At 35.1% G+C, this 24,116-nt stretch overlaps 1 protein-coding gene across 1 annotated transcript in view; it reads right to left on the bottom strand.

Moving 5' to 3' along the window:
* Positions 1 to 24,116, bottom strand: part of LOC150075161 (glutamyl aminopeptidase-like) — a 262,165-nt gene that overhangs the window by 73,637 nt on the left and 164,412 nt on the right. The window contains exons 12-13 of the mRNA XM_090388277.1: positions 21,454 to 21,601; positions 8,587 to 8,660 (exon numbers count right to left, since the gene is read on the bottom strand). Of these exons, the coding sequence (XP_090244403.1) occupies positions 8,587 to 8,660; positions 21,454 to 21,601 (222 nt within the window). The remainder of the gene's footprint in view (positions 1 to 8,586; positions 8,661 to 21,453; positions 21,602 to 24,116) is intronic.

Below are 24,116 nucleotides of genomic sequence, written 5' to 3'. Positions count from 1 at the left end.
CAACATATATAAAGAAACACATTCAGTTGATGTAATTGCTAGCAGAAGGTGAACATGCTTTTGAAGTTGACATTGACTTACAAAATCCGTAAGTTTTGTCTCTCCCTGTTTTGTCATGGTCTTTCTCATGTCAACATAAGAAACCAAAATATTGTCAATGCCTCTCTTAATTTTTATATTCCTATGAAAGTTGGAATCTTCCTGCATAACCTTCTCCTTTGGTAACTTGGCTGCTTTTAGAATCTCTGATACACCCTTGTTTCAGGTTTCTTCTGCTCTTTATTTTTTTATTCACAAACATCTTTATTTTCCAGTAGTAGTTCTAACTCCTCATTTTTTAATTCCTTCTGATGAGAATGAATATGTTCTAAAATTTCTTGCCTGCCCTATAATAATGTTTGAAAGTTTAATAATTTTTTCAACTTCTGTCTGAATAATATTGAAGTCTTGTGAGTCACTTCCTGTTTCAGGGAGTAGCTTTTTCCAACAGTTCTTCAAAGTTGACATAATTTCAGTATATGACCGTTTCATTATTTCAATATCTTTAGTATTGTGAATTCAGCCCAACATTGGTGTACATTTTTATCCGGACATTTTTCAATTTTATCAACAAGATTTGCCAAGCTTCTCCTTAGATAACACTGGTCAACAAGGTTTTGTTAACATGGGTGAAAGTAAGCAATTTTTGTTAATTTGTATGTGCTGATTACGAATATGACACTAAAAAGTTTCTAACATGTCACATTTTTTAGAAAAATGCAAAAACAGTTTTAAAAAACCTTAAAATAGGTTCAAAATCAACAAAATCATCCAACACTGCACTTTGTATCCCTTTTCTAGTTGAATTTATTGTAACAAAAGAGACAGCTGTATTGTTTAATGGTATATTAACACCTCATTTTAGTTTTATGGTCCTGAAGAATGGCCGCTCTGAGTTATATTGCTGTAATCAGTGTTCTTCTCAGAAAATTTTGCCAGCTGGGTAGAATTATGAAGTAGCTGGGTGGGGAAGTGTAATACTTCGCAATATTATAAAATTTGCTCCTGTCTCATTGACCTTGATGGTCTAGTAAGTTCGAATTAATATTGATTGAGATCAGTGAGCAGTACTGTATGGTACCACGAGAATAGCATAAATTTTAGCTGGGCAGTCAGGTAAATTCACTGGGCAATGCACCCCTTCAATAGGTCCTGGGGGAGAACATTGCTATAATCATTATTATGGGTAGTACGTTTGGACCCTACTATACTTCCAGTGGCCAGGCACCTCTGTGAAAGACAACTTGTTTAGAAGCTGTCTTTAGCCCTTAAACGTACATTTTTGGGGTTAGTTTTTATTTGTAAGATCTAGGTTGTGGTGTTTTAAAGTTCTGTTTTGGACTTGTGAAAACTCTTGAAATGGAGCGAAAATGGCGTGCATGTGTTAATTCGCAAAACAGTTTTTGCTATATTTGTGGACAATTTACAATGACGTCGCAACGTTGATCAATCGAAGACAAGGTGTAAATCTGACTGAATGGATCAAGGGGAACAATTCTAAAATGCCTTTTGCTGTTCCGATGATCTCGTGAAAATTTCAACTTCCGAGGTCCTGGAATGAATTACCAAATACAATGTATTATCAGGTTCACATTACAATATTTTCACAATACCTCTATTTATTCCTACGGGATGCAAAATATGTTTTCACGATTTTTTTAAGTTTGCACCGGCCAGCAAAAATTTATGTAAAGTCGAATTTCTGTAAGTTGAGTACAGCAGGCCCTCATTATAACGTGGTTCGCGTTAAACTGATTCGCTATAATGCTATTCTTATATTATAACTTGTATCTGACTATAATGCTGTCACAAATCACTATAATGCTTTTTTACAGATTGCATTTTTGGCATATTTAATGAAATCATTTCATTTGATGGAATCGATAGCTTGAAAATGAATAGCAAAACAGCATTAAAATGTTTCCCAAACCGACTTGAGAAATTTTTCCAAGCTCAGTGAAATTTTCTCGCATGCTAATTTAATTGCAGTACAGCATGAAAAATGATCAAGTATATTGCTTGTAATATTTGCGTTATATGCATTTATCCGAAGTCTAGTCATCACTCAGTATAGTATTAGACATTGTGCGTAATGGACAGTTTAAATGAACATTGTATCATAATTAATTCAACCAACGCAATTACATTTTTGAAGAGTTAATAATGGCAGATAAGAATGAAAAAGCAACGTCTGGGTGCAGTACGAAGACTACAAATATAAGAAAAAGACTGTATTTAAAAATTAAATTAGACATTTTGAAGCGAATTGATTCCAGTCAACGACAAGCAGGTGTGTGCCATAATTTACGACTGGCAGGTTCAACTGTAAGAACAATTATAAAAAATAAAGAATTAATTTTAGCAGCAGGAAAGACAGCTGTTCCACTGCAAGCAACTAGGGCTGGGCCAGCTATTAGGATTGAAATGGAGAGACTTTAACTAATTTTATTGAAGATAATATCCAGTGCAGAATTCAGTTAAGTTGGATGTTATAAAAAAAATAAAAAAAAAAAAGAGAGAGAGAGAGAGAAAGAGAGAGAGAGAGAGATTAGTCTATATGATGGGCTGAAGAAAACTCACCTAAAAAAAAAAAAAAATGTGGAACCATTTAAAACTAGTAAGGGCTGGTTGAATATATTTAAAATCCAGGGAGAAGCCGCAAGTGCAGATCAAGAAGCCAAAACTTTCAAAAAAGAACTTGTTAAAATTATTGATGAGGGGTATTATGTGTTATACTTCTCAACAAGTTTTTAACATAGATAAAGCAGGATGTTTTTGGAAACGAATGCCTAAAAGAAGTTTCATATTGAAAGATTTTCATTTCATATTTCAATTCATATTTTAATTCATTTCATATTTCATAAGAAAAAAACATGCCAGATTTCAAAGCAGAGAAGGATCGGTTGACTTTGTTGGGTGGTAACACTGCAGAGGATTTAAAATTAATACCCCTTTTAGTTTACCAGGAAGAGGACCAAAGTACAACCCAAAATCGACAAATTTTTCATGATTAAATTCATCAATTAAATTAAATCAATTAAATTCATGAATTTAATCAGAATTTTAAGTTTAATTTTGATACGTAAGTAGTTCCAACATAATTATATATGTATGTAATGAAGAATATTTTATATATACATATATTTGAATATTAAATATTTTGACTGACATTTGTGCATCTTTTCACTACCGTTTATTATTGATTAGGAAATATTCTGTGTTACCGACTGCAACTCACAAATACATGTTACCTTATGGGAATGCGGTGCTTGCTTAGCGCGGATTCACTTAGCGCTCTGTTTTTCTGGAACAAATTATCAGCGTTAAGCGGGGGTCACCTGTATTACGTAAGCCGGGGAGTGCTTGTATTGAGCATTTGCCACTTCAACTAGTAAATCTTCTGACTTTAGTTGTTTCACTCTTCTTGGTGGCCCAGCTGTGTTCACCACACATTTCTGTCAGGAAAGATTGAAGATTTTCTGTAATTTATTCACCAATAGAGTAAGCAATTAGAAACATTGGTATCATTAGCGGTCGTCAGAGTTCTCTCTAAGCTATGCACCTGCGTAGGCGTGTACAAAATTTTTTTATGTGCGCACTATATTCCGGAAAGCAGCTGAACATGCTGCACCAAACAATTCAAAGAAATTATTTTGCAGGAGAAATGTACCTCCTAATTAGGGCTTACAATTTCGGGATCCCGGAATTGTAAGCCCTCAGCTCCTGGAAATTCTCATTTTGTATCAAATCCCGGTTTTTCAGCACTAATTTAAAAAATAATAATTGTCATTATTTATTCACATAAAGGTTATAGAATCGACAACAATAAATCATTAATACTGCTGAATTTGCAAATAAGGGATTGTTATACAGTACAAATGCAACGGAAACCTGAAAACGTCATGAAAATGTAAGACATAAAACTTTACAAATATATTTCTCTTAGTAAGTATAGTGTGTGTGGAAGTAAAGCACTCAAGGAATAAAGAAAACGTCATTATGGAAATATTTTCATTAGTGGCAGTAGGCCTGGTAGTGCAATTAGGAAATATGGTGAACAGTGATATGGCAGGTGTGGAAGGGTTAAAATTAAAAGCTTCTGAACAATAGTTTAATCCCTCTATTACACTGCTACTTGAGGATGCAACACTTAGTGCATTTTGGGAAAGGGTGTCGGTATGGATCAGTTCAAAGGTATTGTGAACAGGTGATCTTCAGGTAAAATGTGAAAGTATTTTGTTGTGTGGGAAAAATATTCTGTTTTTCCCATTAAAGAAAGAAGAGTGAGTTTAAAGAATAACACCGTGATTGGGTCAGGTTTAAATTACTTTTTTATATGCAAGCTTATGTGCAAACCCCAGAGGGGTTTGCACATAAGCTTGAGTGTAAAAAAGTAGTACAAGGGGCGATTGTAACTTGCAATCAATTCAATAAATAAATAAATGAGAAGAAAATAATAAAAAGGTGTTCGCACCAAAAGAGGGGTTTGTGGTTGTTGTTTGGAGGGGTTGCAGACTTCCAGTGGTAGTTCTGGGGTCAGTTCGGATCCTGTTCTGAGAGTGTCCAACTGTATAGTGAAGGATTCCGCTGGATATGTTCCTGTGCTAGAAGTTAATCTGGAAGTTGAATAACAAGCCAGTCAGATAGTGCCCTGGCTTCTACTACTGCTGCTGCAGTAATTTCCTTCAGTATTAACAGAGAACTGTTCCTGAAATCCCAAAATAAGACAGTACTGGAAGAGCTATACAGCAGAGATCAACTAAGGACACAGAGAGAGAGAGAGAGAGAGAGAGAGAGAGAGAGAGAGAGAGAGAGAGAGAGAGAGAGAGAGAGAGAGAGAGAGAGAGAGATCACCTCATTCCGTGGAAGGAACCTGCACAAAGGAATCTCACCGTGAAAGAGAAGGAAGGTAAGTCCTCTGAACCATGTTGTTTTGGAAATAGTACTTAGATAAAGTAGGAGATTATTTTAGAGTAAAGTTGAAGAAACACGAGAAATAAGGAAATGTTTAGTATTGAGTTGGTTTATTGGTTGAAGTTGTAAAGAAAATTGACATTGCCAAATTAAGGGAGATTACATGGAATTGTTAGCATTGAGTTAGTGACTTATGAATTGCTGTTGTGAAGAGAATTCAATATTGATGATTAAGAGAAATATGAGGAAGTGATTAAGATTGAATTAGTTTAGTGTTTGAAGCTGTAGAGAGAGTTGAGATTGTTAATTGAGAGAAATTTTATGGAAATGATAGCATGTATTAACAGATTAAATGAGAAAAATTAATAGATTAGATGTAAATGAACACCAGTTATGCATTGTAAGTAGATTTGTATGAAAAATGACTTTTGTTTATATTTGTGTCATTGCTCTTGAGAAACTGACAGCTCACATATAATATATATACGATATATATACTTGTGCATGTGAGGGGTGGACATCCCTCAGCTCCTGGAAATTCTCATTTTTTAATGCAGTCAGGTAGCTTGTGGGACTTGGTGCTTGAGGGGAGCTTCTGTACAAATAACATAACAATGGTGACTGATGGTGATACTAAGGTACAAGGAAATAAAAAAAAATAAATAAATACCTCACCCCCAACAACTTAGATTCATTTTCTCACCAAGCTTAACTGTCAATCCCTTTCTTTCGTTAATACGGATATAGTGCCATAAAAAGTAAAAAGAAAATATTTTTTATTTTTGATATATAAAGGAAATAAAGATTTTTTGAAGATGAGGAAATAAGGGGGGGTTAAATTGCAACTACCACTATCTCAGTACAAAGCACAAACCAGCACGGAATCCAAACGTTTTCTGCCACTAATTTAATATGTACCAAAATTAGATCCAGTTTAAATGATAACAATACCGAGTTTCTTAAAAGCTCACTTTATATGGACAGGTAGTGCGGATGCTTATTTTATTGTTTTTAGAATAACTGTATGTTAATTGTTATCAAAATTTATTGCAAAAAATGTTTGTTTTTTTTGGAATACTGGTATCCTGGTTTCATAAATTAAAAATACCGAAATACCAGTATTAAGATTTTGAACGGTATTGTGAGCCCTACTCCTAACCCTCATCAATAAGAAATTGCATTGCCTTCTCTTATTGAAAAAAATCTAAATCAAGAATCGTCTACCTCAAGTATTATTATAATTAAAAATTAATGATTATTTCATGGACATAATTTTGTGTATGGTGTTTAATTTTTACTTTATTTTTATTTACTTATTTTTCATTTTCAAATATATTATAAATAAATTTATAAATTTTAGAGATTTATAAATTTATAAATCTCTTTATAAATTTTGTGAATAAAAAATTTCAGGTAGAAGTGTTCTTTTATATATATTGACTTTTCTGTATATAATTTTATTTCCCAATGCATATATGCATGTATAACTTTTCAAACATGCCAATAAAATTAGATTTTTATTGATAAATTAAAATAAAACCTAAATAGAAGGAAAGATTCATATCTATAGTCAATCCTTAGTGTCTATTAAAAAACTCAATAATTTTATTTTAAAACCTAAAACAAGCTTTCCTGTCAAAAAGTCTAAATTTTATGTTGCTGGAAATAAGCAGTACTAGTCTCTGAGTCTCCAAGGGAGAGTCTTGACCCAAGACTCTTGAATGCTTTCACATAATTGCTATTGTTATTACGTGATTAAAGGATTATTTTCTTTATTATTTTTCCAAACTGTGTAGTTTATAAAGTTAGTTAAAACTGTCAGGAATCATTTTCTTAGTGCTAATTGTATATTTGTAAAATCCATTTAATTTTTAATAGTTATAAATATCTGTGAGTAAATCATTTATTTTATAGTTCATGTGTAAAAATCATAGTCGTGCAATAACAATAATTAATTCTTTTTTTTATGGTGACCAGCCATGCAACAGCATAGGGTAAGTGTGCAAAGTGATACTCATTCTGTGCACTGACGAAAGAAATTAGAGGGAACTAAGGTGATCATGCATCTGTTTTTAGCATTTTTGTCACATTAGTAGTAGCTCTTGTCTCCAATTGGTATGGATTATATCAACAGATTCAAAAATGTCTGGCAAAATTCTTCCTGCAGATTTTGTCAGACAGTGTTGCTCCTTTTAGCCACAACAGCAAGAGGTCTTCCTCATAGGGTTTCAAGCCCTAGGAAGCATCGCATGAAAGCAATATTAGTGTTGCCTGGTGACCAAGCAGAGAAGAAAAGGTTAGTAACTGATTAGTGTAAAGAGAGGTGACTTTTAGTATCACTGAGTAAACCCCTTAAATGCCAAGTTTTACTGCTAAATATAGAGTTAAAAGAATTTTCAAAATCTCTGAGAAAAAAAAAGCTATTTTCGAGTGGCAAGTTAGATGATCACCAAGAAATAACTTACTTAAACTAACAACGATTAGGCGACTGGTTCTTTGTGAGCCTGTATATAGTCTTGTATGGTAATATTGTATGCTGGAACTTACTGATAAGGTCCGGTATACTGGATATAACAGAAACAAAATAATATGAAATTATGCATGCATTTTGTTTAAACTTTTTATTTATGCTCCATCATCCATCTTTCCATGTGAGTAGATAGATATTTGGGTGTTCAACATATAATTTTCAGAAATATATCTATCTACTCACATGGAAAAATGGATTGTTATTGTTATTTGGTTTTTTTTTTAGGAGCATTAGCAACTAAGGCCATATTGCTCCGGGATATGCGGTGGTCATTCCCCGACCTTTCCGCATCCTCCGTATTTGGTGGTGACGGGCTCGAACCCCAGTCTAATCAAGAAGCATATGCTACATACTGCTGCTCCTTCCCACCTGGCTACGGAGGCGCCGGAAAAATGGATGACAGAGCATAAAACAAAAAGTTTAACTAAGTAAAACAAACTTTTTCTATAATATACTTGTTCTATAAAGACAAACTTATAAAACTACAAGGTCATCCAATTAAAATGCAACCTAGTTTGCAACCGAACAAAATTTTATTAAAAATGAATATAGGATTTGATTTATCTGCTACAGAACATGTTGGAAGTGTTAGTCTCACTAATGTACATTCACTTCTTTTTAGTGTGTTTGATGCAACTCTATGAAGAATATGTTCATTACTGGCATAAATCCATCTCACAGTGTTGTGTTTCAGTCCTATTTGATAGAGGCCTATTTGGATTTGGCTATATCAAGAACAAACAAATTTATTTTTGGTATTTATTACTGAATGCTTTTTGGTTTTTATTACTGAATGCTTTTTGGTTTTTATTACTGAATGCCTCTTAGTATTGCAAAAAATGATTTGGATGTAAGGTAATGTTCCAAAATAAATATGTTCTTCTTGGTAAAATAAAACTCATTATGCACTGCACTGATGAATGCTATCACAATAAAACTGCCTTCAGCCACTTATCTAAAAATATTTTATTCCATATCCAGTGACATAATATGCTCTGTTGCTATATTTGGTACAGTTGGTAACTATTGCAAAATAAATGGATAACCTGTTATAATATATAGTTTCTAATGTTACAGAATAAATAGTTACAAATGTAATTTACTTTCTTAGATGAGAGCCAATGTCATTCCAACCAAGTAATCTTGCGACTGGCTGCAGAAGCTTCAACATATATTTCTGAACAGATAAAAATATATACATATATTTAATATAAAAGGGGATTTTTATAATTTGAATAAAATAAGTACAATTTATGTTAAAAAAAGTGTGTTTACCTATTTTAAGAAACTTCTTAGGAAAGCCTTTTCAGCAAAACTGATTTTTTCACTCACTGTAGGCACTTTTGCTTTACTGTTTCTACAACTCCAATGTATTACATATATTAGCTACATGGTGCAAGGAAGCCTGAGGCTTATGCTGCACTAGCCAAAAAAGAAAAAAAAAAAAAAAAATTCCCTGAGTTACCGAGAGAGAGAGAGAGAGTTAAAAGTAGAACGGAATCACCAAGAAAGAGAAGAATGATGATATCCAGCTCAGGACCCTGGGTGTGCCAAGCCTATACTCACCAGATGTGAGTCCCACCTGGGGTTAATTTCCTGTTTCCATTTTGATTTATTAATTGCAACCATTAAACCACTTATGAAATGCAGATGTTTAGGCAAGACAGAGATTACCTGCAGGCCTACAAGGGCTTATAGTAATAGTAATTGTGGCAAGTGCATGAGCTTATGTTGCATCAGCCAAAAAAGAAAAAAAAATTCACACAACTATTCCCTCTAAATGTTTGTTCAGTTCCTCCTTAAATTTATTTAACCTATCAACTTCCACAACGACAGATGGAAGTTTGTTCCAGCAATTAACCACTCGCTGGCTAAAGGCAAGTTTCCGCACAGCTGTCTTTTCTCAATTTGAATTTATGCCCCCCTTAGGTTCGTAATCTGCCCTCATATTACACTAACAGCCCAGAGTGTGGAAAATTTTAGTTGTAAGAAAGTAAACAGGATATGACTGAAGAATATAAAGTTGGTGCTCATGTTATCTAGGAGCACAATTTCCCGTCTGTACTAGTAATGGCCCTGAACCTAGTACAGACGGGAAATTGTGCTCCCAGATAACCCAAGCACCAACTTTATATTCTTCAGTCATATCCTGTTTACTTTCTTACAACTAAAATTTTCCACACTCTGGGCTATTAGTGTAATCCAAGAATGGCAAGAATGTCTATTTCTACCTTAATTACTTATCTAATTTTGCATCTGATTAGCTAAACAGCTATACAATTGCCTATAACCACACAACATGTACACACACAAAAAAAGAAAAAAAAGAAAAAGAAATATATATATTTATTTATTATTTTTTTTTTTCCCATTACTGTTTTAGTATTGGAATGGCTATATGATGTACAGACCTTTTTCAGGTCTTTGCATCATAACCTGCCAAGCTTCTTAGGAATGGACCTCAATCTTATCACCACCAATCTTATCACACATCTTTTTTTTCCTAAGATGTAGCTTCCAGCAGAATATAGTATTCCAAGTGTGATCTTGGCATCATCTTGCATAGAAGAATAACAATATTCTACTTGCAGAAGTCTGAAAAAAAAAATCATGGTAAGACTATGTACTCTCCTGGCTGTGTGAACGTAAATGGCAACCTTTTTTTTATATTGAAATCACCTTTAATCCCCCCCCCCACACACACACCATCTGTAAGTTACTTGTAGGCTTCTTACCATAAGGACAAGTTCCAGGAATTCTCCTGGAACTTGTCCTTATAGTAACTGCCTGGCTATTCATTTAGATTTGATACATTTATTTACCGAATGTATATACTTGGGCAAGCTAGCAGCTTGCCCACGTATTTCCCTACTTTTTTCTTCACTTTTTATGATCTATCTTGACTTCTTCCACTAATCCATCTATTAGATTATTCAAGGGAGGGTTAGAACTGTTTCTTTTTCTTTTATTTATCCTTTTTTCCACATTCTGTCACCCATAGTCATTTCCCATACCCCTACCACTATACACTTGGATTAACTGCCTCTGTTCTACTTATTTTCTCTAATGCAAAAGCCATATTTACAGGTTGTATTTTTACACTCGCACAATTCCTGAGTACTGCTATATTAATTATTTTTAAAAGTCTGCCATAACTTCATTATTTGTCTCTTCTAATCATACCTTGGTTTTCTGTTCCCTCTTCCCCATCTATCAACAATACAAATTTATTAGTTAAGAACAATTTTATGACGCACATTTATTCAACTAACTTAAATTAAAAACAACCACACTATGGTTTTTCTGTCCCCCCATTAATTTTTTCTGCTGCTACCAGCACTAGAGTACGAACTGCATATACAAACAATTGGTAAGCTTCTTAGAAAATTTTGCAATCTTTCTGATTTAATTAACCTCAATACGATACGTAGAACCCTTCTGTGTGACACTCTCCAGAAATTAAAACGAATAAAACATTAACACAAAATAATTAAAATAAATTGAAAACAATTTTTAAAAAAAAATCAATTAAACACAATTAAAAAATAATTAAATTAATTACAAAAAGTTTAACGTAAATATGAAAAACAATTTTTCTTCATCCCAAAGAATATCTAATGTGTATTCAACATTTACATTTGTATTTAACAACTTGTTTTTCATATTTACATAAAACTTTTTACAATTAATTTTTAATTATTTTGTATTAATGTTTTATTAATTTTAATTTCTGGAGAGTGTCATACGGAAGCTAATAGAGCAGTTTTTCTTAAATTTTTGCCGTTTTACTGATTTAACTGGCATATTAATTTATTTTCTAGAAGTAGCATTATATTCCTAGTTACGATACTTAGTATATTTTGAATTTAGATAGAGATTTTGTAGGTTATTACTTAGTATCGGTTAAACTTGTACTGTTCAAAAATTGAGACATTTTAATATATTAGATTGATATGGAATAGCATAACATATATCTCGAACTTGATAGCATAATGTATAACATAAAACTAGATAGCGTAATACATAGCACTGTATTAGGAATCTGTTTAGTATTGACAATTAAGGCCCCTCCATAGCCAGGTGGGAAGGAGCAGCAGTGCATAGCACACGCTTCTTGATTAGACCGGAGTTCGAGCCCGTCACCACTAAATACGGAGGATGCGGAAACGTCAGGGAATGACCACCGCATATCACGGAGCAATATGGCCTTAGTTGCTAACTAATGCTCCTAAACACCAAATAACAAACAATAACAAACATTGACAATTAATGAATTAAATTTATAAATCTTAATTTTTATTGTTAATTAAATTGTATTTAAACAGAAATCATGCCCCACACTAGAGCAGCAAAGCAAAGTGCACAAAGTAGTGCCATGCTGTGGTATTCTCCAATGCATCATAGTCTAAAACAATGTGCAAAATGGACATGTTTGCAGACCTTTCTGGAATAGGACACGATCTAGCCATGGAGAAAGTCTTTGTGTGTGTGTGTGTGTGCGCGCTAAGTGAAGAGAATACAAAAGAAATTAGGTGCTAACTCAGAGTTCTAAGGGGCATCTGTGAGAGTTTGAAGAGTCGGGTAGATGCCCTTGAATGAATTAAAATAGGGCTCGCAGCTACCCAACTCAACACAAGATCTCGCTCTTGTGCACCAGGCAACACAGTGGCAATCTTCAGGGTAGAATGCACTGGCTTCATAGGAGCTAGTTATTGTTAGTGACTCAATTGTCAGAGAAATGGGAAATATATTGTTCAAAAAGGATAGGTGCAATAGGACCAGGGTATGTCCCCAAGGAACAAAAGTAAATGACGTTGAACAGCAGATATAATCTTTTAAGAGCACAAAAGGTGATATCGTTGTACACATTGGCACTAATGACATTAAGTGTAAGAGATCTTCAGATTTACTTAACCAGTACAGGTCAACATTGAAAAAAAGGGCACGAGTTAGGGTTAAATTTGAAAGTGTCTGCAATCCTGCACAGACACGATAGGAGGGAGTATATGATGAGAGCCTTGTCAATCAATTCCCTGGAGAGATTATGCAAGGCTTGTGGTGTCGAATTTTTCTCAGCGTGGTCTGTGCTTGTTAATAGGGATGGGATACACTTAAATAGAAAGGGCGCAAGAATATTTGCTGATGCTATCGAGGCAATGGACCAGGGTATGTCTCCAAGGTGGGTCAGAAAACTGCTAGCTTGGAGGGATTCACAGACTAACAATTAACATCGGAATGAGCAGCAGCCCGGAAAGCAAGTTGCTGGGGATTTCAGGAACTGCTTGGAGTAATGAAACAAGTAAATACATGGGCTGTGTTAGAGTAACTAAGAGTAAGAGCAGGTGTATATACAATTGCATATACACCAATGCTAGAAGTATAGTAAATAAATTTGATGAATTTGAAGTGCTGGTCAAGACATCTAAGGCAGATATTGTTTGAATAGCAACAACGTGATGTCAAACAGATACAAGGAATCCAGAATTGGAATTTGGGGAGTACAATGTGAACAGAAAGGATAGACAGGATAGGAAAGGAAGAGGGGATTTATTGGATGATTGTTTTCGACAGCAGCATGTTAGTTGTTGTTGATATGGAGGTTTCATGGCACATAAGCTACTTTGGCTATAATGCACCTGCGGCATGTTAGAGAGGCAACCAGAAGGATTAACACTCTTGATCTGACTATCAGCAGGGATTATTCAAGCATTAAGAATTTACAGATAAAGGAACTAATAAGTGGCAGTGATCACAGTATACTGATGTGGGTTTTACTTAAAGATGTAACTACCATCAGGGGTAAAGGGAACGGTTTTTGTTTTCATAATGGAGACTACAGTGGTCTCAGAGATTTTTTTTTAAAGTTCTATACAGTAGGACCAATTTGTAAAATAATAAGGAGTTTACTTCAATATAGTATGTAGAACACTTCCGTATGATACTCTCCAGTTTTTCTGGAGAGTATCATACAGAAGTGTTCTCTGTACTATATTGAAGTGAACTCCTCTTATTATTTTACAAATATTAATATCAATGTAGAACGTATTGAGTATTACAGCTCTGATTCATACTATCTAATACAGTGGGACCAATGGAAAGTATTCAAGGAAGTAAGCTTGGAGACTTGTGGCAGAGAAGAAAAATGCATGGGATTAATATAACTTATCAGGTGAAACAGAAGCCTATAGTAGATATAATTTAGTCCGTAATCAAGTCAGAAAGGAGGTTAGGCAAGCGAAGGCAGAGTACGAGAAATCTTTGGAAAAGGATGCAAAGAAAAACAGCAAAGATTTCTTTACTTATATAAATCTAAAAGGAAGGGGATGAATCAGATTGGTCCAATTGATAGCAATGGTTTGACTGTAGATGATCATTCTCAGATAGCTGCCAAACTAAATGATATTTTGCATCTACATTCATATGAGGAGTTATTCAATGAGGAGAAGACCAGATGTTTATCCAACTCTAACAGGGAGTTGAAAGATTTTGTAATAACCGAGGGCAAGGTGGAGGAGAAATTGTTGAAGTTAAACGTAAGAAAGGCACCTGGGGTGGATGTGACCTATCCAGTTATATTAGAGGAAGTGGCAAAGAAAGTAAGCAAACCATTAGCCATAATTATGAAAGCATTCTTGGACTGAGGGGAAGTCCCCATGGACTGGAGATGTGCAAATGTATCTCCAATTCACAAAGAGAGATCAAAGGGCGACACGAGTAATTACATACCTGTTAGTTTGACTTCTGCTCCTGGGAAAATAATGCAGTCACTGGTTACAGAATCATTGCAGGATCATCTAGACAAGACAGCAGTAATAATTCAGACATAGCATGGAGTTGTTAAAGGGAGGTCTTGTCTGACAAATTTGATTGGATACTATGATGTCATAGTATCGAATTTTGATATCATATACTGGATTTCAGGAAAGCTTTTGATACTGTTGCATATGGAACACTACATTACAAATTGGAGCAGTATGGCATTAAGGGCAAGTTGCTACAATGGATATGAGGACAGTTGAGGGTAAGAAAAAGACGGAGTGGTACTCAATGGACACTGTTTCTTCTTGGACTAATGTTATTAGTGGTGTCCCCCAGGGTTCGGTCTGTTGGGCCCATTGTTGTTTTGTATATTTATCAATGATATTGATGAAGGTATATTAAGCTTAATGTCAAAGGTTCAAGATGATACAAAGGTTGGCAAAGCTGTTAATAAAAGTTATGACAGTATGCTGCTGTAAGAGCATCTAGAAAAGTTGGACAGATGGGCTGAGAAGTGACAAATGAAGTTTAACATAGACAGATGCAAAGTACTGCATATGGGTAGCAGTAACCCCAGAGAAATGTACGAACTGGGTGGCATTACACTCAGGGTAGTGGAGAATGAAAGAGACCTGGGGTGTAATTGTGCAGTCAGATATGAAGTGTTCTGAGCAGTGCAGACAGGCTGCCAGAGTAGGTCATGGGGTCTTGTCAATGATATACAGCAGGTCCCCATTATAATGCGGTTCGCTTTACGCTGACTTGCTATAAAGCTGTTCTTATATTATAATCCGTATCTGCCTATAACACTGTCACAGATCACTATAACGCTCTTTTACAGATTGAATTTTTGGCATATTTAACGAAATCGTTTCATTTGATGGAGTCGATAGCTTGAAAATGAATAGCAAAACAGCATTAAAACGTTCCCACGCCGACCTGAGAAATTTTCCCACGCTCAGTGAAATTTTCTTGCACGCTAAATTAATTGCAGTACAGTGACTTGTTAAGTAGTTCCGAGATCAACATTTTAAAAAATGATCAAGTTTGTAATATTTGCATTATATGCATTTATCCAAAGTCTAGTCATCACTCAGTACCGTATTAGACATCGTGCGAAACGAACAGTTTACTTGAACATTGTATCATAATTGATGCAACCAGCGCAGTTACATTTTCGAAGAGTTAATAATGGCCGATAAGAATGAAAAAGCAACAACGTCTGGACGCAGTACTAAGACTATAAATGTAAGAAAAAGACTGAATTTGAAAATTAAATTAGACGTCATGAAGTGAATTGATTCGGGTCAAAGACAAGCGGATGTGTGCCATAATTTAGGACTTGCAAGTTTAACTGTAAGAACAATTATAAAAAAAAATAAAGAATTAATTTTAGCAGCAGGAAAGATAGCTGTTCCACTGCAAGCAACTAGGGCTAGGCCAGCTATTAGGATTGAAATGGAAAGACTTTAACGAATTTTATTGAAGATAATAACCAATGCAGAATTCAGTTAAGTTAAGTTAAATATTATTTAAAAAAGAGAGAGAGAGATTAGCCAATATGATGATCTGAAGAAAACTCGCCTAAAAAAAAAAAAAAAAAATGTGAAACCATTTAAAACTAATAAGGGCTGGTTGAATAGATTTAAAATCCAGGGAGAAGCCGCAAATGCAGAAGGAACCGAAACTTTCAAAAAAGAACTTGTTAAAATTATTGAAGAGGGGTATTGTGTGTTATACTTCTCAACAAGTTTTTAACATAGATGAAGCAGGACTTTTCTGGAAACGAGTGCCTAAAAAGTTTCATATTGAAAGAAGAAAAAAGCATGCCAGGTTTCAAAGCGGCGAAGGATCGGTTGACTTTATCGTTGGGTGGTAACTCTGAGGGGGATTTAAAATTAATATCCCTTTTAGTTTATTTGGAAGAGAGCCAAAGTTCAACCCAAAATCGACACATTTTTCATGATTAAATTCATCAATTAAATCAATTTAGATCAATTAAATTCATGATTTTAATTGGAATTGTAAGTTTAATTTTGATACGTAAGTAGTTGCCACATAATTATATACGTATGTAATGCAGAATATTTTATATGTACAAATATTTGAATATTAACTATTTTGACCGACATTTGTGCATCTTTTCACTATCATTTATTATTGATTAGGAAATATCCTATGCCACCGACCGCAACTCACAAATACATATATTACCTTATGGGAATGCGGCACTCGCTTGGCACGGATTCACTTAGCGCTTTGTTTTTATGGAACGAATTATCAGCGCTAAGCCGGGGGGGGGGGTCACCTGTAGAGGAATTTTGCGAGCAGGGATAAGGAGGCGATTATTCCCTTGTATAAGGCAATGGTCAGACCACACTTTGATTATTGCGTACAGGTCTGGAAGCCTCATTTTAGGAAGGATGTAGAGTTACTAGAATGAGTACAGAGAAGGGCAACAAGACTGGTGAAAGAAACAAAGGGGTTGCACTTATGTAGAAAGGCTTAAGTTCTGCAAATTACAGCTTCTGGAGACTAGGCACCTGCGAGGTGATCTGATTGAGGTGTATAAGGCCTTGAATGGATTGAGCATCCAGTGCTGTGTTGGGATTTTTCCTCATGCTCAGATTATAAACCTGAGGGGTCATAGATTCAAACTGAGGAAAGACAGTTGTAGAATAGATGTGCAGAAGTTTGCCTTTAACCAGTGGGTAGTTGATTGCTGGAACAAACTTCCATTTATTGTGGAAGTTGATAGCTTAAATAAATTCAAGACAGAACTAGAGAAACATTTAAAATGAATGGATCAGTGAAATTAAAAGGGGTTGTTTTTTTTTTTTTTTTTTTGTTGCTGATGATGTATAAGCTTGTTTTTTTGCATCATGTGCCTCTACTAATGCTAAAGTACAGATCAATGTTGAAAAAAAGGTCATGAGTTAGCTTTAAATTAGAAAGTGTCTGCAATTCTGCCTAGACATGATAGGAGGGAGTATACAATGAGAGCCTATACGATGAGAGCCTTGTCAATAAATTTGGCCCAAGAGAGATTGTGCAAGGCTCATGGGGTAGAATTTTTCTCAGCGTGGTCTGTGCTTGTTAACAGGAGAGATTGCTTCTACGTGGATGGGGAACACTTAAATAGAAAGGGTGCAAGAATATTTGCTGATGCTATTGAGGTAGTGTTAGATGGGTCAAAAAACTGCTAGCTTGGTGGGATATACAGACTAAAAGATTAAACAGTGGTTGCAGGCAGAGGCGAAAGTGATTATTGCATTGCTTCTATTGGAAAGAGCAGAAGCCTGGAAAGCAAGGTGCTGGGGATCTCAAGGCCTGCTGGAGTCATCATGGAACAATAAATACATGGGTTATGTTAGATTAACTAAGTGTAAAAATAGGTGTATATATACTTGCACATGCACCAATGCTAGTAGGATAGTAAATAAATTTGAGGTGCTGGTCTGGTTAAGACGTCAACAGCAGATATGGTTGGGATATCAGAGACATCGTGTCACATAGAGATAAGGAATGCATAATTGAAATTTGGGAGTACAATGTGTACAGAAAAGATAGAAAAGAGGAGGGGTCATTCTATTAGTTAAGAAACCCATAAAATCTAAGGAAGTGCATCCAGTGCTGTGTTGAGTCAGTTTTCTGTGACATAAGCACTGGGAAAGAGTAGGAGCGTGTTATAGACCTAATGACTCTGATGAGTACAACGAACAACTCAACAGAGAAATAGAGTGGGCCAGTAAACCAGATTGTCTAATAATGGGGGATTTTAACTTCCCAGATACAGACTGGAACTTGTGGCTTGGTCACTTGCAAGACTTTTGTGGATTTATTGGTTGATTGTTTTCTACAGCAGGATGTGTGAGAGGCAACCAGAGGGAGTAATACTCTTGATCTGATTATCAGCAGTGATTATTCATGCATTAAGAATTAATTAAAACTTTGGGCAGTCTCCCAATCAAGATATGCCATTTCCGATATAGAAGCATCTTGGTCTAAGCAATAGATATTTTCAATTTATTATTGGATTCCAGCCCAGTCACATAAATCATCCAGAATAATCTTAACTCTATTTTCTAATACTGTCCAGGAAGAGCCAGGAACAAAGAGAACTAAATCATCTGCATACGTAACTTTGACAGTTCTCATGATCCTGAGAGAGCCACTATCCAAAACTATATTCCAACACAAGGGACCCAAAACAGTTCCCTGTGGGCACTAGATTGAGGTCAGGTGAATTTGGAGGCCAATCAAGATGGGTGATAACTTCACTATTCCTAGAACCACTTGTGCGCAGTGCACCTCATGACACAGAGCATTGTCTTAGAAGATCCCATTTCTGTCTGGGAAAAAACGCAACATGGGAGGGTGCACATGGTCTATTAAGAGCTGCTGGTAGATGTCGCCAGTGAAATGTTGGTGCATATGTACCAGGGATCCTAGTTCTTGCCACAAAAACATACACTGCAGGCAGCAGTGGTTGCCTATTGAGCAACCACTGCTGCCTGCCTGGATAGTGGGCACCATGCAAGATGGTACCACGGACTTTGTTGCACCACACATGAAGGTGTCCGTTGGCACATTGCACCAGGTATTTTGACTCATCCATTTCCAGTCATACGGTGTCCAACCAGCGTGTTGTTGACACCACAGCACTTGCTATGATGATGATCAGCGGTGAGGAGAGGTCTGCTGCTGTTGAATTCCATATGTCTGAGCATGCGCCACATTGTCATTTGGGATATTGTACTGGATGTCAAATGTTATACAATGACCTGCCATTGAGCTCATACAATGTGCTGCACCCTTCTTTCACCACAAACATCCACGTTGCATAATCATTTACAGTTCTGTCAGTGGGAGGTGATTTGACCTGTTCAACACCATTCTTTGTAGAACTTAACCACAGTGGGCAACGAACAATCAAGATATGCCATTTCCGATACAGAAGCACCCGATGCACGAGCTCCCACAATCATGCCCATTTGAAACTCTGTGATATCTTTACTATGTCCCATAACTGCTACTTTATCACTTTGACTTGCAAGACCAGATGAAAATTATCACTGCTTTAGTGCACGAAGCTGTTCAGCTTTTTATACTGTGAGTTATGCAGCATAGTCTATTATGGAAATGGTGGTCATAATTCAGCGATCACTATATATATATATATATATATTCACATACACACACACATAATTCAGTGATTGATATATATATATATATATATATATATATCAGTATGAGTGAAAGATAGAAACCTAGCGTGAATTTTTTGAAAGATATTCATTAGGATTAAAAATAGTCATTCAGTTGTATTCTTGATGTTTTTATCACCCCTTTCAGCTCATTTTCTATGTCAAAAAAGCCGATGCCTGGCTATCACTGTTCTAGATGATGGCTCAAGCCATCCTCTAGCAACTTAATTTCCATATCTTTTATACAACTGTTTTCAAACCTAGTTTTAAATAATGAACAAGATAGCAGGGGAACAAGACAGGAGAATTCAAAATTTGTACAATCTAAAATTTTGACTTACTGATACTTAGATTGCATTAAGGTTAAATCACCCTGTACTTCAATATATGAAGCAGATGCAATCCTGGAATTTGTTTATATATCCAAATTTCATATACCAAATAACTTATAACATTAGTACTATAAGGATATGTTCCTAGCCTTAATAAGTTACCATATCACACTACAAACACTTCATATTGAAATCAAAAACAATTGCTATTGAAAATAATGTATTTTATTCTGTACAGTATTAAAATTAAAAAATTAAATTAAATTAATAGTGTACTATAAAATGTATTCACTCTCACTGTGGTTTTCTATAGAGTCATAAGCAGTGGTGGCTCATGACTCTCTGCTTCTTAAAGTTACATTAAATTGCATTGGTTATAAGACATGTAGATATAGATGGTAATAATAATAAGCAAGTTAAAAATACTACAAATATTAATTGGACACTTACTATTAACAGACTTGTGTAATCTCAAAATTTTATTTAAAAATAAAATCCATTCTTCGGTTTTTATTTGTTGAAAATAGATTATTAACTTTTTCATTCAAGTTTGGTGCACTGTTCAATCGGCACTGCTCGCTCTGCAGTTCCTTTGACTCGTTTTATCACCTCTAACAAATGTGTATTGGCAACCTGCCAACTAAGCACTGACTCAACCACTAGGGTCAAAATGTGGAACTGTGTAGCGCACAGTTCCACCTATGGTTAAACTTCAAAGTTCAAAATGATTTTGTGTTTTGATTTGTTTATTAATGAAATGATTATTGGAAATAGAAGATGAGTATACTACATGCGGGACTTGTTAATAAACATATTCATTGTGTTGCATTGTTCTTCACAAAATTTCATATAACTCCGTTGACTGTATATTTAGATTTAAAAAGTTGGGGGCGCTGCAGTTCTGCAGTGCCTACAAACGAGCCGCCCCTGGTCATAAGGTTATTACATTGCCCACTAAACACTACAGCTGCATACATGACTTTAGTGGGAGAAGGAATGTGAAGTTAGCTGCAGAGAGCTAAAAAGATAGCTTCTTAGAATGATACTGTAACTGTTGATATTATTCATTGCAGCCCTCTTGATGGTACTGCTTTGTTTAAAAATTTGGATTATGTTCAGAGAATTTTTCAACCTCTTCAAAACTGCCACCGTCTTTTTCTTTCTTTCTTTTTTTTTTTTTTTTTTTAGGAGCATTAGCAACTAAGGCCATATTGCTCCGGGAATATGCGGTGGTCATTCCCTGACCTTTCCGCATCCTCTGTATTTGGTGGTGATGGGTTCAAACCCCGGTCTAATCAAGAAGCGTGCGCTACGCACTGCTGCTCCTTCCCATCTGGCTACGGAGGCGCCTCTGTCTTTTTCTGTCAATTGAAACTTGTGTGTGAAATGAGGGGAATAGTTATAAATTGGATTAAACTTGTGGGAGCAACATTTCCGTAGTCAAAAATAAATTGTTTTTTAGAAAAATTCATATCTATTGAAGAAATTAAATAAAATTAGTCTTGTTAAACTTATAGTTAATATTAAAAACACATACATATTAAAAATCATAAAAAATCCAAAATTCATTGTACTGAAATTAAGTCTGTAATAAATGCACAGTTTGTTATGCTAAAATTTTGTATATCAAATATTCACATACTTAGAAGAACATACATCAGAGGGTAAATACCTGAAAAAGTGGATAAGAAGGACTTTCCTGAATTAATACATCCAAAATATCAAAGTGCAAAATTGCTGTCTCCCAAGGAACATAATCCTCTTCTTTTTCCAAATATAGTGTTAAATTTAAGGCTAGGGTACTGTTTAGCATTCCAACTCTGTACACAAAGAGAGAAAAGAATAACCATTTACTTATTCTTACTACTGTAAATTATTTCCCTAATTTGAAAATATTTTTAATGGAGGAATGTATACAGGATGTCAAACAAAATGTAGAGAGTCATAATGGAGTGATTTCTGGTAGGAGACTATTTCAAACAGAATAAAAAACACTTTTCTGCACAGCTTCACTGTGGAGAAAAAGGTTGGCAAAATTCATGACACTACAATCCGGTACTGTTATATGCATAAATGAGAGAAATTAATTGTGAACAAAGTGTAGAATAATAATGTATGACCTTAACCACCTGGACTTCGTAATATGGAAGCCTCTAAATTAGCAGTGCTTAAGCTTTTCTGTATAACAGGCAGCTTTGAGGGTCTGATGAATGCTAGGGACCCCTTCTCAGAAAAATATGCATAAATAAAAATTTAAATTATAATATATCTAAATTACCACTCTTATACCACGTGGAGTTTTAATATATTTTATTTAGGTGTCACCTAAACTAATATACAATGAGCAACGTTTCAGTTATCTTGCCAATACCCATCATCAGACCTTGCTGCTGACCAATACCTCCTGCTGGATGGTATCGGTCATAAATAAAAAGTTTTGCATACAAATATAGATTGTATTACAAAAAAATCATTTTGCTCACATATAGTCATATTCAAATTATAAAAACAATCTTTACAAAAAAATATTTTTTTCAATACCAAAAATCAATTAAAATTCCCTGAATAAAATTAAATATATAAAAATTATGTAAATTAAAAATTAAACTTTAATTCAGTTTAAAAGAACATTTCAATGAGAAGGCTGTTATTGCCTTGCTCAAATAAGAAGATGAAATTGTGGAGAGGTCTTTGACAAGGCAACGTGCATGTCATGTTTGACATCCAATCACTTTTGATTTTTTGTTTTGATGGTGACAATGTGTTAAATCCTAACTTGCAAAGATATGTGGTTGCAAACAGAATCAGAGCCCCATTAGCTTCGCTTTGCCAGACAATGGTAGGATTGTATTAAGGAACACCAAAATCCTCCAAGACTCTATGAGTTAAACTAAAGTTGTATCAAGTTCTTTGTCCTAAAGTCAATGAGGTGATTTTTGGAGAGATGACATCACTGACCTCATCAGTAATACAATTTATATCTGCAAGGAAAGAATTGTGAATCCACAGTTCAACCTTAATGGTTCCAGGTCTACACATTTTTGCCTGCAAAGCTTTTTCTCTAACTTCATCCTGTAAGAGCACTTCCTCCAGCATAGTTGTTGGCCTCCAATCTCCTCTTCAACAGCGGCAGCTTGCCTAGAAAACTTGTAGTTCTTCAGTAGCATCATTTCATTTTTAGTAGTAGGTGACTGCAGGACCTTGAATTGAAAGATTTACCTTGTTCATATGGCTAAAAATATCTGTCAGGTAGACCAAGCCATGGATGAACTTCTCTCTGTCAAACTTTTCCATAAGTGGGCTTTCCTTTTCTTTTCTTTCAAAAAAGTGAAACTTCTGTATAAATTCTATTAAGTACTTTAAAGCTTGTTCCCTGGAGAGCCAGTGAATTTCTGTGTGGTAGAGGACTTCTTAATCTGCTCCCATTTCTTGACAAAACCTCTTAAAAAGGCAATGATTCAGAGACCTGGCTCTGATGAAGTTAAGAACTTTTACAGTAGTTGGCCAAAAACTTTCAGAATTATTGGCAGTCTTTGATGTCAGTGCATACCTATATAGAAAACAATGAGTTAGGATGACTTGAGGAGCTTCATTTTTTACTAAAGCGGCAAAACCAGATGTGTTGCCAAACATTGCAGGCTTGGTACTGTTTGCACTCCATTGACAAGACCCCATGAGCTACTATGGCAGCCTGTCTGCACTGCTCAGAAGACGTCATACATGACTGCACAATTATCCATAGGTCTTTTTCATTCTCTACTACCCTGAGTGTAGTACCACACAGCTGGTACGTTACCCTGGAGTTACTGCTACTCATATGCAGTACTTCACATTTATCAATGTTAAACTTCAGTTTTCACCTCTCAGCCCATCTGCCCAACTTTTATAGATCCTGTTGCAATAGCATACTGTCATTACTATTAGAGTTAATAACCCTGCCAACCTTGTATCATCTGCAAACTTGGACATTGAAAATCATTTATTGCCACCTAATAAAATACAGGCAATACCCCTGTACAAACAAGCTAGAGGGGTTCACATAAATTAACTGATAATAGTACCATGTGAAATAGGTAAATGTCACTTATAAAATAAAAATATAACAAGCTCAATGAAACTGCAGATAATAAGTCTGCAAAAGTTAAAAGTTTGATGTGAATGAACTCAAATGTTTTTTTTTTATACGCCTTGTTGTGAATCCAGGCATCGGGGATTATTATTAGCATTATGCACATTTATTAGCATTGGCATAGGCATATGATGCAAGAAAGCAAGCTTATACAGCATCAGCAAAAAAAAAAAAAAAAACCCCATTGCCATTTCCCCCCATACATT

Source organism: Mastigoproctus giganteus, chromosome 14, assembly GCF_048544385.1.
Source record: "Mastigoproctus giganteus isolate SK-2022 chromosome 14, ASM4854438v1, whole genome shotgun sequence".
NCBI classification, from domain to species: Eukaryota; Metazoa; Arthropoda; class Arachnida; order Uropygi; family Thelyphonidae; genus Mastigoproctus; species Mastigoproctus giganteus.
This window is presented reverse-complemented; position numbering and strand designations above follow the sequence as displayed.